Raw genomic sequence first — 17,641 nt, 5'->3', positions numbered from 1 at the left:
AAAGTAGTTTTGAGTCCAGTATATTCATGGGAGTGGTTCTTTCCAGAGTCTTCTTTCCCCTGTTAGCTGACTGTTGGTTTACTGGATGTATACACAGCAATTTAGTAAAGACCATTTTGCATAAAGACCATTCTATACACACCAATGGTTGTTTGTAGGAAGAGGAGTACAGGCAGTCCCCGGGTTACATACAAGATAGGGTCTGTAGGTTTGTTCTTAAGTTGAATTTGTATGTAAGTCGGAACTGTATATTTTATCATTGTAGCTCCAGCCAGAACTTTTTGGGGCTCTGTGACAATTGGATTTTAAAAATGTTGGGTTGTCATAAGAGTCAGGATTAACACTAAAGCTTCATTACAGACACCAGTGATAACTGTTACAGCTGATCATTGTAGCCTAGGACTAAAGCACAATAAATTACCAATATCCAGAGGTCCGTCTGTAACTAGGGGTCGTATGTAAGTCGAGTGTTCTTAAGTAGGGGACCGCCTGAATAAGATAGGAATACAGACTATTGCAAATAAATCATGTGGTCTATTCCAAAATGGCCAATGGAGCCGGAGTCCCTGAGGCCTTTAGCTGTACAATAGACATTACTGGCCAAGCTTCCATCACTGTGATCAATTTTCTATAAAAAAAAATTTAAGATATTTCTCCTAATTTGCTTCCTTGGCCTTGGAACTAGAAATCATCTCTTACTAATCTCTGCACAAAGTTGTTACGCAGGTATCCATACAATGCATTTCAAGTATTTTGCAAAGCAACTATTACCGTACACATTGGCAAGAAATGTGGAACAGATGTGATGAGTATAAAAACACTAGAAGAAAATTTCCATCAATTGCACTGATAGAGGAAAATAGAGCACATCTAATATTATAGACCGCAGTCCCGATTTATCTCATATGTGTTTCCAGGAAAAGAAAAACTCAGAGACAATGACTAAAATTGCTTACAAAAATGACCCCCCTTTGGCACAATGCAATTCACTCTGATACTGCTGAGGAGCTTTATATGAACATATATAATCAGGATGACTATGGTTGTTTTGCTAGTAGTGTAGATTTGTACCCTGTGAGGCATGGAGAGCAAGTGTTAACCTGAAACAACCTGTTGTCCAGAGGACCCCATCAGAAAATGGGATAAAAGTTGTTGTAACTGGACTGAATTGGAAGGTGCTTACTTATCTACATGCACCGAAAAACCCATGAGATACATTGATGACATTCTGATCACCTGGACTGCAGGTAAGGAGGCCCTGTTCAATTCCATGAGGGTTACAGCAACTTTCACCCCACCATCAATCTAAAATAAAGCTATTCAGATAAGGAAATACCACAATACAAATTATAGACAGACGCTTAAACACAACAATATACCACACACCGACAGACAGAACAGCCTACCGGAGAAAGCTTCCACCCCAAACACACAAGACAGTCCATAATATATAGCCGGGCTATATACTACAACTGTATCTGTTTAGACAAGACAGCCAGGAAAAGCGCCTCCCGGAGCTCAGGTCGGAATTTCTACAGTGAAACCAAAAGTGACTGACAACCAAATAAGTAAAGCAGCAGCCATCAACAGAGACCATTTACTCACATGTCAGGACACCCAACATGAGGCCCAAGTACCTTGTAGCCACTTACAGCCCACAACTGTAGATCCTACGTCATATTGCCAAGGAACTCCAACCAATTCTGCATAAAGATACAAGACTTAAAGAAATATTTCCAGTCCCTCCTCTCCTTTCCTTCCCGCAACCACCAAACCTGAAACAATGTGTTGTCCGGTGAGCCCTGAGATCCCCATCAGAAAATTACACCTTACCTTTACCCAGGGGTAAAATGTGTCAGCACATTCGCATAGGTGACCAGGTACCTGTACCTCAATCACAGAAGGTACATAAAATCTTCTAATCTGATGTAGCTTATTATTTGTGAATAGCATCCAACCACAGGCCTTAATGTTGGGGAAACATGCCAGAGACTCCATCAACGTATGAACTCGCACTGATCTGATATTAAAAAAGAAAGGAAAGATCTCCCAGTGCCTACACATTTATCCAGAGAGGACCACACTATGGAAGATTTACAGATTACTATTTTAATGGGACACTTCAAGACACAGAGGAAAGAATGGGAGTATAAATTAATACACTTGCAAAGTGGTCTTAACATTCATGCCAGCTTCATGACCCCCTATCTCTGACCTGGAGGCCACATGGCCTTTTCCCATCCTGGAAAACTTAGAATATTTTCCCAGCATTCAAGACTCCACACGACAGCCTTAATTGGCAGTCTCCGTAAGGAGAACTCTTACTTCCCGACCCTGGAGGCCACAAGCAGATAAGAGCCAGAGCTCTCTTGACATGCCTTACAGGTTTTTATTCTGTTTATTGCCATCCTGTCGTAAAGAAGATGTCCCTGGATTTATCAAACTGTTGTGTTAAAGTTTTTTTATATCCTTTGATGATCACTGTCTAATATGTATAAAATGTGGTGAATTTTCTGACGAAGAGAACTAGTATTCTCGAAAGCTCGGCATCAAATATATTCAGCCTCAAAAAGGTATAGCCTGATTTCTTCACTCTTCTATGGTTGTTGTGGTCTTTGTTAGACCCTGGGCCAAATATATCAATCTCTTTTTAATGAAAATTGTAATTTGCACAGAAGAAACTAAACTAAAATGTAGTATGACACATTTATCAATAGTTTCAGACCATCATGTGTGAGCTGCAGTACCAAGCTCAACCACTGCAGAATACATGGAACTGTGATTACTAGACTGCTAAGAAGCCATTGGGACTTATTTACAAAGGGTCCCGCGGTCGCATTTCCGTTCCGGTTTTCCAACGTTTTCGGGGATCGCGCCACTAGGACAGGCATTTAGAAGGGGATTGTGTTGCAAGCAATCGGATTTTGGCGCAATCGTGCTGGCTTTCAAGCAACAGAAATTGGGAGGCAGGCCGTCAGACGATCTGACGGATTTGAACTGAGCACGGGATTTAACTTTAAAATTGTGTCTCAAGACGTGCACTTACATACAAGGTGAACTCCGGCGGACCTGATCGTGGAAGCAACACATGCAGGAAATCGGGCGCACGATCTTAGTGAATCATGCCAGAGTGCATGATCGTCGGACACTCGGGATATCGGCCGGATAATAAATGTGCCTCATTATGTTCATTAATAAGCCCCTTTAAGAAATTGTCAGTTTACGGCTGCATTTTGTCTCAAAACCTTGCACATTTTGTAATTGTCCTTTACATTAATCAGTTACAAGTTCAGAACTCGGCCCCTGTCATGTCGTGAAGAGTAAGCTTAAAACAGCAAGGAAGTTGGCCGTGGTATCACAAACAACTGGTCTTGGATGTTCTCCATGCATCATTTTATCTCTTGAATTATCACTTGTTTTTCATTCTCTTTTTAACAGTTCTCTATCTTTCCAATGTACCAAAGCGTCTGATGAGATGTCTTGGACACAAATTGCAACCAAACACATTTTATGACCTTTTTATATGAAACATGATATGACGAGTGACTCGATGCCCTTAGACATTGTCCACCATCAGTCGGCGTTCTGGAAGAAATCTGGGCAATAAGCCACATCATTTCTTGACATAGAGTAAACATGGAGTGTATGAAGATTAATTTTGATTTATGAAGAACATAAGGGCTATCCTACTCAAAAAATAAGTCTTTCTTAATTACCTTGGTGGACTTTGATGCCTCAAATTATGGACCAAGTGCATTTAGGGCTAATTCCCAAATTTCCTGAAACCTAAAATTATGAAAATTTTTTAAACTGACTGGACCATTTAAATGACTACTGTGTACATATAGTTTCTGATGAACATAGACTTGGCATAGAAGGGCGAACCAACATGGTATTGGGTTGAACAGTTTTGTTGGGTCTTCTTTATGTTTCTTCAAGTTGAAGGATGCAGAGGCCTTCTCTAGAACATTTTCTAGAGCAGATGAAGAATCTATACTGTATTATTCTCATAAGGAAACCTGTCAGGAGCATTTCGACACCAACCTGGTATCCAGGTATCCATGCTTACAATAATATCCTTCTATATACAAGAAGCTATAACAAAATGGTGACAAATATCTTTGAGAACTATATTCAAATGAGTAACAGAGAAGAGTCATGCTATCATGTTCCATCCTAACTTGATGATACAACATATTTTAAGTCAGCAGGGGACAGGCCAGGGTGCCCTTCTCCATACTTTAGACTCCTTACAAGTCATATACATTGTATATTCCAGTATCTAGAACAGGAGTTTCAAACTCATCTTCTTAGAAGGCCACATCAGTGTCAATGCACAAATCAAGGGCGTAACTTGAGGGGGTGCAGAGGATGCTGTCGCAACCGGGCCCAAGTGGCTTTGGGGGCCCATAAGGTCTCACTTTCCCATACGAGAAGACTAGTACTATGATCCATACATTAGTCGGGGGGGCCTGGCACAGACTTTGCACTGGGGCCCATCAGCGTCAAATTACGCCACTGGCACAAATGTGAAATTCACCTGTCTACTACGCCCATATTTTTCATTTTCTCAACACCCAAAACCCAAGCAACCCATAACCATCACCACTGGTTGTGGTGGGACCTTGGTGATGTATAAGGACTGCATGTCAGTTGTATGTTCCAGGACGGTTTCATGGACAGGAACAGGAGCTTCAATGCAGATCCAGCCATGGCTGTTTCTGGTGCTGAATCTAAAAGCAGAATCATTTATTTTCAAGCTGCAGACTGAGGTCTGCAACATAAAAAGAGGCAGCAGGATGGATTTGGCCAAAAAGCCTGGTGTTTGAGAAGTGTGATCTAGGAGGAAACTGGTAAAAACCTGTCGTTAACTTGAGTAGCAGGTTCTTAGCAATTTGTGGCCCTCAAGACTCATGTCAGATTCCATTTAAAAGATACAACTAGTATCTACTTATTATGTTCACCAAGTTAGGTTATGGCAGGTAGCTTCCACCTAGATGTATGCAAAAAATCCAACATGGATTACACATTGGATTTCCTAGCTGGAACAAACTCTATCCCACCACTAACATCGCATGAGACAACTTGATACACACATCAGTTTGGAAATGCCAGGAATGAGTCACATGGTGGTAGAAGAAATAAAAAATGTCCTTTGATAGTCGCCTTTGCTGTTAATCCATGTATATTTCTTGACAGTTATGTATATAAATTTCTTTTTTTTCAGCTCAAAGGCTAAAACAGACCCTGGAGCCCTGTGATACCGAATATCCAGCTTTTGTATCTGAGCGGACCATAAAGGAGACAACAGGCACCATTAACTGTGACGACTGCACCAAGTAAGCCCCTTGCTGGTTGTGAATATTATTAAAAACTCTTCATTGTATTCCCGCTCTTGGCATTTTAATGAGTAACATGCCAACTCCTTAATTATGGAAGCCAGTCCGAGGTCTCGCTTGTAAAATGTTTCCATCGCAGGCCCCCAATTTTTATTTTCCTTACAGGGAATAGTAAAAAAAAGATGCCCTGTAAATGTGGTCAGCTCTGCAGCCGCATAATATCAAAAACATTCTCTACATCCAGCGTATGATCTCAAGAGAAAATTGCAGAAAATCCAAACGGTTACTTATACCAACATCCTAGAGTGATTGCAATGAAATAGATATGGATCAATCAACTTTCATGCTAATCCAATGTGTTCAAAGACCTTAACTGACCTCCGTGCCCCGGTGCCCATTGGCTCCTTCCCGTCGTTCATTAAACCAAGTCATCACACACTTAGAAACATCCTCTCTTGACCCTGTGGTTCTCCGAGTCTATTTCTCTCTTTTCCCGTTAGGACTAAGCTACTAAAACAAATTACATACAAGTTCTTGATTCACTTCCTTGGTACATTCTGCTGCTATAAGCTGTCTTTGTAAACCTGAAACTCAATCATGTGGTGTCTCACCTGAAAACTTTGCATGGATAGCAATGCAAAACCAAAGTGTCTACATTAAAATATCAGTGGTATCCACCCATTCAAAATATATGACCACCAGACACTATACACAATAAGTAGGGGTGGTAACCATTTTTATACAACTCAGAGGGGCATCCCAAGAGTAAATAAATGGTCACCACTAGAGATGAGCGAGTATACTCGTCCGAGCTTGATGCTCGTTCGAGTATTAGCATACTCGAAATGGCTCGTTGCTCGGACGAGTATTTCCCCTGCTCGAGATCGAGCATTTACTTAAGAAAGTGAAGAACAGTGAAGAATACAATGAAAACAGTGAACACAGGATAATTTAAGTGAAGAACACAGGGAAGAACACATTGCAGATGTTTACATACATCTGCTAACTTATCTGAAGACACGCGTGCAGAACGGTGTTCTTCACAATAGTATGTGAAGAACAATATGTATGAAGAACACATTGCAGATGTATGGAAACTGTCAGGCAGTAAGTTCTCAATATCAGCGCCCCCCTACGAGCAATTAAAGATGTATTCTCAAGTTTAATATTCTTGACATATCCACATGAACCATCATTTATGTGTACCACAACTTATAAGCTCCAGGTTGCGTATAGTCATAATAGAGCAATTATAGAGCACTCTATAAGACATTATGCTATGAGACCCTACTGCACTTCTATATGTCATCAATTTCATATAGAATTCTAGGCAGAAAATAAAATCGCAATACATAGATACATAGAGCTCTTTGTTCATATTTTACATTTCTTCCACAAAAGATCTTCATTATACTCTTCCTATACTAAATTCTATCCAGTGCCGTATCACACATCCAGGGTCAGACTAGGGTTCATTGAGCCCACTAGATGACATGATTCTGGGGACCCTAGCCCCTCAGAAATAGACCTTAGTGGCCTACACATTGGTTTGTCTTCTACTGGTTATCTGTAGTCTATCATTAAGGATGGCTACTACTACCCAGAATCCTCTGGTACTCTAGTGGGCCAGTCTGATACTTTACATATCTATATTCACTCTGCACGGCCCCGTTCAAAACGGGGTTGGGGCTTTCCGTTATGATATCTGGTTTAGAAGGATGTTTTGGCAACCAGAAAAGGAAGGTGTTCCGATCACCTTCTGTTCCCTTTAGACTTCAAAGTACAGAGGGTTACCTTCTATTAAAATTCTGTTACTAATAGTCGAAAACATGTGGGCTGCAATTTAGTGTTGGAAAGGAGAAAGGAACCTGGAGTGAACTAAGCCTAAATGTTATGATGATGAATATATCACTTATTTTGTGGTTCTATATATACAGGCAGGGTTATGTACAAGATAGGATCTTCAGGTTTGTACTTAAGTTTAATTTGTCTGTAAGTCGTAAAAAACAAAAAAACAATTGGATTTTCCAAAATTTGCTGTCATGGGACCAAGGATTATGAATAAAGCTTCATTACAGACATCTTACAGGTGATCATTACAGCCTGGGACTAAAGTAAAGCATCCAGAGAGCTTCATTGGAGGTCACATTGGGTTGAGAGGCCCGTCTGTTACTGGGGGTCCATCCGTATGTTGGGTGTCCTTAACACAGGGACTACTTGTATCACTGCCTGTAGTAAGTATTCATGGATGTTGACTTTAGAAGATCTAGTAGCTACCTGCTGTCCTACGAGTCTATGAGGGCATATACGGTCTATACAGCAGTCCTTTCCCTGTTCTGCATTGTCTATACTTTGTAAGGAAATATTGAATGTGCAGAAGCCGTGCCTGGACATCATTTATGGGTATGCAACTATCTTAATTCAACATGACAAGAGCAGATTTAAGACCTCAGGTTTTGAGGGTAATTTTAGGACATGGAATCTGTTTCCAAAATAACCACATAATGCAGCATTTGGTCTACAACCCATTGGAAACTGAGTCAAGTGCAAATTATAGCATTTTAAGGCGACTAAGATCTTTTTTTTATTTGTAAAGAAAACATTTGTGTCTTTCAGAGAGCAGCCCAAACTGATCTCAAGGCATCCATTATTTTGCAAATGCACCCAACAGGAAGCCATAAACTACACCCGTGATAAACCTCTAATGAGAGCACAATGATGGCTCTTAAATGCCCTTTGCGGGGGATTAACAATCGCGATATTGTCTTTCTCATACACACAAATATGTTTCGTTTCAAGTGTCTGATCCCAGAAAAGCCTGACACAAATGGAGATGTGTGTGGACGAATGATGATACAGATTTGGTCCACCGTTAACCATCTACCAGTAAGAGGTTTTTTTTTTTGAAGTGTGAGTTATAGCCCTAAATCTGCTGAGTCTTTATTTAGGTCAACTGGGGCAGCGACCACAAAACCACATACTTAGGGAGTGCAAAATAAGTTTACTTCACTTAGATCACTCGTGGGTCAAAAACACCCTGATGTCCTTGTGTTATAATGAGGACACAACAAATAACTTGGAATCCGGTGCCATGGGACCAGGTCACCCAACGAAGAACAGTATATGCCACCCTGGTTCCCCAATATATCCCCCTGTTATGTCCACTACTAGTTATTGAATCTTCATTAGCTTGCAATATATGCTGCTTTTAGAGTGGCACCGGGCCCCATTAGCTACTAAGCCCCTGTTCAGCTGTACAGGTAGCAACCATGGCTTGCTCACCCCTCCATGGGACAGTTCATATTTGCTATTTCATATGGCAATATTGGATGGAGGTATCACCATCGCAGAGACCAGTCTTTCTATATTATTCATCTACATGGGCTGTAACACAGCGGGGCACATTTACTAAGGGCTTTGCCCCACTTTTCTGATGGACTTTGCACGTTCTTTCTAGTGTAAACTGCTATCACAGGTATTTAACAAGTGTCTGCACCTGAAATGTGTCGCACGTGACCTTTGTGTTGGGTGGCGGCACTGGGCACCATGCATCACAAATTAGGGGGCGTTCCGGCGCTCAGTCGGACCGTGCAGCAGATTTAACATGCAAAGTCTGTCGCACATGTTAAAAGTGCACCACAAAAAAGTCGATGAACTCTGTCTGGGTATTACACAAGGGGAGAGCAGTTTCCCACATTCGTAGTAAATGTGCCCCATAGGCTCTACACATGAGAAACAAAAACTACTATAAAAGCTACTACAGATGACTCCACAAGTTTTACACAATTTTATTGAGGAAGATGACAGCTAAACCTCTGTATATTTATGATCTGTAATATTTTAAGAAGGATATAGAGATACTTCCCCACAAGCAGACATGGTATAGTCTTTAGCTGCCCATTTGTTTCTGTGCTGAGGCATCATGGGATTGATAAGACTGCATAGGGTCATTTACTAAGGGCCCGATTCGCGTTTTCCTGACTTGTTACCCGAATATTTCCGATTTGCGCCGATTTTCCCTGTATTGCCCCGGGATTTTGACGCACGCGATCGGATTGTGGCGCATCGGCGCCGGCATGCACGCGTAGGAAATCGGGTGGCGTGGCTGAGCGAAAACCCGACGGAATCGGAAAAACTGCCGCATTTAAAACAATAAAAGTGTCGCTTGAGACGCGCTTACCTTCACTTGGTCCGGCTCGGTGAACTTGAGTGTGTTCAGATGCTTTTCAGCGCAGCAGCACCACCTGGTGGACGGCGAAGGAACTACCTTGATGAATACCGGCCGGACCCGAATACACTGCAGAGAACACGCCGCTGGATCGCGAACGGACCGGGTAAGTAAATCTGCCCCATTGTGTCTAATCAAAATAGTCAGGAGGATGCTATACATGTTGAGGCATCATGAGATTGCTTGTAGATACCACAAAGAATGAAAGATCTAAGAATCAAGATCGTGTCTAGGATGACTTACATTCTGACCTCATACATCCTGAAGCATCATGGGATTGATCGTAGATACCACAGAGAAATAAAGGTCTAAAAAAATCAAGATTGTGTCTAATCATAGTCTAATCTAAACTTAGTCAGAAGGATGACCTACATGCTGAGGCATCATGAGATTGATTGTAAACACCACAAAGAATGAAAGATCTGACATTCAATATTGTGTCTAATCAGAGTAGTCAGCAGGATGACCTACATGCTGAGGCATCATGTGATTAATTACAGACAGCACAGAGAAAGAAAAATCTAATCTAATCTCTATTTACACTGTGCCTATTTTAGAGCAGTCAAGAGGGCGCCCTACAGGAAAATAGGAGCCCCTCGCACTCGGTACTTCTATTATATCAGGGGTGCAGTGACTTTTTCAGCTGAAGTGCTTCTTTAAACCCTATTGTGGTGAGACTGAACTGCTACGAGGGTGGTGAGGATCAGTAGATTGGGATTGTGTTGCTCTCAGTTGCAAAAGAAGAGATGAGTTAAAAAGGGCGGAAAGAAAAAGAATTTGTACAAGTGTAAGTGCTCCGAGGTCTCTGGACTACACATAATACTACACTTTCTGTACTTTTATTTGCTTTTGTATGATTTGTTTGGCCTATGTTTTATTTTTTCTGCAGGTTTCATAATGTTTTCACGAGCTGGCTAATTTCTAATTGGCTGAAATAAACCATGCATTATATGGAATGCTAGGTGCCCGGCTCTCTAAATTTTTACATTCATCGCTAAACCGAGTCCAGTAATCCAGCCGACTTATAGGCCAACACGTCCGGCATAATCAGGCGCACAGTACAGTCTCATTAAGATGATGGAATCCAAAATGAGCACAATTAACATAAAAATGTCCCAATTTTCTTGGGTTTTGGCCGCTCCGGTTAATATTTTCGACATGTTATATACCTTTCTTTATTACATGAGTCAGCTTTTCCATTACGTTTTTTCAAAAACAAGTGGAATTAAAAATATTCGGGCTGCAAAAATATATTGTCTGAAAAGATTCATGTTATGAACTTGGACTGTGCCAAAATAGTTGGTGTGGGATGCGAGGGACATGAGAGGGTGAGAGGCAGCAGAGAAGTCGCACACATGATAATTTGTATCCACAGTGGTGCCATAAATAGTGTATATGGGCAGTAGAAGCAGGATCTATAGGCTCTCGGAAGGTCCCAGTATTCCAGCCTCGGCTATAGTTCATCAACCTCGCATTCCTCAGGAAGTGCAGCACATTTTGTACATTGGGTCGGATCCTAATCATCGCCTGGGTCTGCTGATGAGACACGGATGGTGGAGAGCTTGGAACAGCTTGTTTCTTTCAAGGTAAAGTACAGAAAATAAAGTAATAAAGACAGAAATAGAACAAGTAACAAAGATCTGAGGACATTTGAGGAAGAACTTGAAGCTTCTGGTCTTAAAAATCTGTAGGAGAGCCCCGAAACAAGTTGTATTGGCCTCTTAATACAAGAGAAAGACGGTAGGGACCCCCACGTGATCCAGGAGCGTACTTGACTGCAACTGCGTCACTTCTTATAGCTAAGACCCCAGAGGAGGTATTTTATATGCTTTTTATGCTCTAGGGCAATGGTGGCGAACCTAAGGGACGGGTGCCAGAGGTGGCACTCAGAGCCCTTTCTGTGGGCACCCAGGCCTTCACCCCAAAGCAGAGTTTGCCAGACAGGACTCAAGGCTTCCTCCTGCGGTCCAATACAGCCCAGGATGTGCCATTCTCAGCGCCATTTTAAAGCAACATCCTTGGCTGCCAGGGTTATGGGAGGAACGAAAAGGTGTGGATAGAGAGAGATTATTTTTGGAGCTCCTGCTCTGGGAACCCGGAATTTTTCTTTTTAGGGGACTCTACAAGGAAGCTACAATCCAAATTTCTCCATCATATTTCTATTATATTGGTGAACTCAGGACACCAGTACGACTGAAACCTGTGATAGAGCAGGGGTCAACAAGTTACTGCTTAAATTGTCATGTTGGCGCTTTGCGACATATAAGTGGGTTTCGGTATAAAGATCCTCCGTTGAAATGTTTTATATAAATAAATCATTAATTAAAGGTTTTTTTCTAGGATCAGACAAAAATGTTTGCTTTCTAAGGACAGCCCCACATTTGCCAGGGGTCGTGTCTAATATTACATCCTAGCACCACTGAGCACTCAACTTTTTTGGTTCCGTTATTGGTAGAGGCAAGTTTTTTTTACTCCTTAACAATCCCTTTTACACAACAGGATGAGATGGGAAATGGTATTGTGGGTTTATAAAGTTGTGTTTTCCTTACCCTCTCTTGCTCATTCAAAATCATCCTAACCAACTTAACCATGTCTGAATGTCTGTCTTTATGGGATTAGAAAATCTGTTCTAGCCTTCAGGAACTCTTCATCTACTATTGACTGTTGTTTGGAATAATCTACTTAAATATGGCTTGTCCTTGGCTAGGTACTGGCAGCACCTACATACTACTGTGCCCTCCATGGTATAGTCTCCTCTTCTTCTCGTCACATGTTTACTGTCTTGGTCTTTGCCTAAAGATACACTAATAAGGGGTTATTTATCATTAGGTGGCTCCTTGGGACAATTGTATGTATGTATTTGGAGCTCCAGTGCCCATTAGATTCATCACAGTGGCTTTAGTCCTTTAATAAATGTCTATTTTCTGCCTGGGATTTTTTTCAAAAAGTCTCAAAATGCATAAAAATTTCCAGTACATACACCAGCAGGGGACTGGAGTAACTATTAGACTTTTTAGGGGTCCCATGTCATAAATCTGGCTTTGCACTGTGTAGCAGTAGTTCTATGTTTGATCAGAATAATGAAGAGGTGGAAATAGTCCTGTGAGACTTTTTAGCAGTGAAAAGTCTCCAAATACCTCAATGCGACTATTTTGAGACTTTTTTAGCCCAGGAAAACCAGTGATAAATAACCCCCATAGTCTTACATCTTGAACCGTAGTGTCAACCTGGTCCCCATTTCAGCTACTTATAACCCTCAGATAAAACCTAAGGGCGGCTTAAGACTCGGTTGGGTTCTAGCTAGCTTATTTTGGTTAGTCTTCTCTGCATACTTTGGAAAAAAGTTGTTTCCCCTCAGGTAATTGTTATATAGCAATTCCACTACCCATCAGAACACTACACGTGACAATATACCCGCTTTAGTTTTACAATACATTTTTGGTCCAGCCTGTTCTCAGACCTAGAAGTAAATATTACATTTTTGCAGAGTTTAAAATTTCATAATGTCCCTTAAGCAATATTGCATTTTAGCCTATTAGAAACAGATTGAGGCAAGTTTCCTTATCTCACATTTTTCATAAACCTGAGACCAAAAAGGAGACTTGAGACTTTGCAATTGCCAAAGTATCAATTTTTGAGTCTTTCTTTGCTTTGAGCATGAATGTCAGCACTTAATCTTAAAGCTGCTCCACGCAGATTACATCTTCATGACAGATCCATGTTGACTTTCGAACATAAGGAGTAAAAGGGCTTCTATATCATACAATGTATTTATGTAATCTGTCAATTAAGTGATATACTTTTCATGCCTATTACAGGTCAGAAAAATAACCAATATTAGGGTATGTTCACATGGGCAAAATATGATGATTGTTATGGCCGTGAAACCCATGGCAGCTAACTGCTGTCCGTTTCGTCCATGGGTCCACAATTCTTCAAGTGCCCAAAGTTGTAAAGAGTCCACTTGGCGGCCTTATTTGTTTCTTGACTGACCTCGTTTTATGTATGTGGATACCACCTAACTATTTTCATGGGTGTCCTGTCCTTGAGCGACACATCCGAGTCTTCAATGTGATTGGATGTGATGGTGATTTAAGCTCCCATTATCACCATTGAGCCTCAGTTGCTGCTGTGTATAGCAGAGTTCGCCAGATGGACTATGTAGATGAGAGAAGAGAAACTGGAACAAAGAACGGGTTAGGAACACTCTAGGTCCATCCTGACTTCCTGAGTTGTTCTATTAAACCCTTTTAAGTAAAAAATTATGTCATATAGGTTAATAGTTTTTTTTTCTGATACAGATGTTAGATTATCTCTCCCCCCACCATCAGAATTTAGGGAAGATTTGGAGTTTCCCAACACAGAAGATGGGTGACATAAAAAAAGGCTGGACAACTTTACTCCTCCAAGGGACACTGTCAGCTCGCCATTCACATATAAACTAGACTTATAACCTTGTAGGTGCCCAGTTTCACCAGTTAGTACCTCCCATTGAGCCGTGATTTACAGTGCCCTACCCCACTTGTGAAATTGAGTAAGACAAGACAAGACAGGACCTCACAACCACGCCCATGGTGCACTGTAATCGTCATTGTAATTTACATAAAAACTCAAGAAAAACATATTAATGAACATATTTTTAAGCTAATATGTTTAGTTAACATGGTCATGGGGCTGACAACAACAAAGGGTCCCAACAACTATATCCTATACACTGGCAGACCTATAGAGAATACAAGGTCCAGTAGCTCAACCTTTCACATTTACAAATCAAAAAGCAAAAAGAGGGGGAACTGAATAAAGGTTCAGAAACAATTAAATATAAGAATGCAAAAAGTTTATTGGTTACAATGTTATTAGATTAAAAACATATATGAAACAATAAAAGGAACACTGGTTACAGGAGACAGAAGATCATATAGACCAGGTATCATGGAATACAGAAACTACATACTGCAGAGTAGAGGACATATGGAAAAACATAGTCAGTGCAAAGCGTTATAGCAATAGGTGTACCTGAACAAATAGCAGTAGTAAAATGGAATCAGCATATGCATCATCAGATGACTAAAGTAGTCATTAGTACTTAGCGATTAGCATAGCTGAAAAATACCAAAGCTGTATTCATAATTACCTGGTCACTGAATTTGCCCCAACGCGCGTTTCAACCCGCCGGGTTGAAACGCGCGTTGGGGCAAATTCAGTGACCAGGTAATTATGGATACAGCTTTGGTATTTTTCAGCTATGCTAATCGCTAAGTACTAATGACTACTTTAGTCATCTGATGATGCATATGCTGATTCCATTTTACTACTGCTATTTGTTCAGGTACACCTATTGCTATAACGCTTTGCACTGACTATGTTTTTCCATATGTCCTCTACTCTGCAGTATGTAGTTTCTGTATTCCATGATACCTGGTCTATATGATCTTCTGTCTCCTGTAACCAGTGTTCCTTTTATTGTTTCATATATGTTTTTAATCTAATAACATTGTAACCAATAAACTTTTTGCATTCTTATATTTAATTGTTTCTGAACCTTTATTCAGTTCCCCCTCTTTTTGCTTTTTGATTTGTAATTGTTACACACGGGGATTAGGCCAAACTCTCCTGGCACATCATTGAAAGACATTGATACAGGTGCTTGGTCACCTTTTTATATGTTTCTAAAATTTGACCCTTCTTTCTAGCTATATATATTTTGATAATTACAACCTTTCACATTGCTTGGAGGAATGGATCCCACATTGTCATGATAACTGGGACCCCTGCCGATACAGTTGAATACACTGTTATTTTGTGGGTACCTATAAAAGGTTCTTATTAGAGATTCTATGGGGCACATTTACTTACCTGGTCCCTGCGCGATCCCCGAGGTGCGTTATCTGACTGGGATGAAGTCTGCCATGATTCAACAAGATTGTGCGCCCGAAATCCTGCATGTGTCGCTTCCCTCTCAGGTCCGCTGGAGTTCACCTTCTTCTTCCCGGTGCATGGCTTTCGGCACAAATTTGTATGTTAAATCCCGCGCTTAGTCCGAATCCTCCGACTAAACGCAAGCCCCCCCCCCACCCCGATTTTTGTCACATGATAGCCGGCGCCGATGCGGCAAAATCCGATCGCGTGCATTAAAAAACCCTTCTAAATGCGGTACACATCGGAAATAGTCGGATATTCCGGCAATAGTGCGGTCCGTGGACCCTTAGTAAATGAGCACCTATGGGTTTCAGACCCCCATTAAGATTTTTTTTTTAAATAACCTTTTTTCTTCCATTTAATTCTTTTTTGCTTTTGAGCCCAGTAGTGGGGATTATCCTATAAAAATGTATCCAAACTTTGTACTAAAAAACACTCGGCACACTCATAGTAGTTTGATTTACACCAATCCATCTGCAAACTGCTCGTCGTTGTCACCATCCGAAATAAAGTGACTTTGAATATATTATTGACCTGGCCAAAAATAACAGCTGTTGACTCTTTCTGTCAACGTTTGCTGCCCTCTCACCTCCCTACAACAGCTCCACAGAAACTCGGCTAAAGTTACAAAGTTTTCTTAACATGTTGTTGCAGATAAGGGGGTTTAAAGGGGAAGCGACGGAGGAAGACTGTGAATGTTTAACCCAGCCGCAGTAGAATAATCATTCATGGGTCTTTCGCCGGTTATTTTAACTTTTTGCCTTCAGTTGGGGCACAAGTAGCCTGAAATAGACTGGTGTGCTACTGAAGTCCACAGACAGCCATTCCTGCTGTCTGTAAACCAAGAACGTCCGAGGCTAAAATAAGAGCAGATTTTCATGTCACACTTGCAAACACATAAAACTGACGAACTTTGTCATGTTTAATTTTTCGGGCGAAAATCCAAAAATTTCACTTACTGTAATTGCCAACGGAGGTGAAAAACCTTACTGTAGTGGAGGAGACTTTTGCTGCCGTTTGACAGTGATCAGAGTTTTTGAGGTGTCGGAGGAAATAACGTTTCATTCTTTCTGGAGGTAAATTAGGCTAATAATATTTTCGAGGCGAGATCATTATTTTTGCTGAGATGCCGGGAGATGTCTATATAATGAATGTGTTCCTGTTGAAGCTGGCAGGGTTCCTTCTCACTATGGGAACTTTAGCGCTGATGGTTTGGAATCCAATCTATACTTGGGAATGAGTGGATTTCAGAGTTCACATCTCAGCGTCCGGACTGCGCAATAATTATCGTAGATTTCTACAGAATGCCTTATGACAAGATGATAGGGTCATTTTAATCCACCACATTCAGACACTATTCAGCTGTTCTGTTCCGACCATCTAACATTTCGACAAACTACATACGGGTAATTAAGCCTACCGCAGAGATCGGGACATTTATGGTACTGAAAAGTCTATCTGTTCCTGAAGGGGAAACCATTCATTTAGAAAAGTGAACAAAAAATTTGAGAGAAAATATTCTAAATATGTAACTTAGGAAACAGAATTGACATGTAACGGGCAAGTTCACATCTCCATCGGGTCTTCAGTTATTTGCATCAGTTATATTGTTATTTTATCTAAAACCCGGAGTGATGAAACACACAGAAGAGGTGATGGTCTTTCCATTACACCTTCCGGGCTCTTTCACACTGCCGTTGTATGTCACATCGGTGGTTCACTGATTTTCATGGATGCCTCATGAGCCATTGTTTTCTATGGATGTTTTCACATTGGCTTTTTTTCACTGATCCACTTTCAGTGGAAAAAAAATTTGAGACCTGTCTATTGTATTTCACTGTTGTGGATCAGGGAAGGCAATAGAAGTCTATAAAAAAAACTCATGGTCAGTTTTTTCACTGATATGAATGGAGAGTCAGCTGTTATGTTTTCAAACCTTCATTTTGCGGACGTGGAGACAAAACGCGATGGATGTGCAATGGACATGCAACACACAAACGCGAATGTGAATCAACCCCGTATATGTGTAGTCGCTGGAAAGACTTGTGCCTTCTATGTGCGTTTGACCACTCCAAGTTTTGTCTCTCAATGAGGCTGCGTTTACACGGGAGATGCTTAATTACATTGCTGTTAATCCTTGCATTTACAAAATTCA

General features: G+C 41.0%; 1 protein-coding gene across 5 annotated transcripts in view; it reads left to right on the top strand.

Annotated features, from left to right (window-relative positions):
- Window positions 1–17,641, top strand: part of CACNA2D3 (calcium voltage-gated channel auxiliary subunit alpha2delta 3) — a 597,379-nt gene that overhangs the window by 549,383 nt on the left and 30,355 nt on the right. For all 5 annotated transcript variants that reach the window (XM_072127891.1, XM_072127887.1, XM_072127890.1 and 2 more), the window contains one exon: window positions 5,228–5,339. In XM_072127891.1, coding sequence (XP_071983992.1) covers window positions 5,228–5,339 — 112 coding nt within the window. The remainder of the gene's footprint in view (window positions 1–5,227; window positions 5,340–17,641) is intronic.

This window comes from Engystomops pustulosus, chromosome 10 (assembly GCF_040894005.1).
Source record: "Engystomops pustulosus chromosome 10, aEngPut4.maternal, whole genome shotgun sequence".
Classification (NCBI taxonomy): Eukaryota; Metazoa; Chordata; class Amphibia; order Anura; family Leptodactylidae; genus Engystomops; species Engystomops pustulosus.
This window is presented reverse-complemented; position numbering and strand designations above follow the sequence as displayed.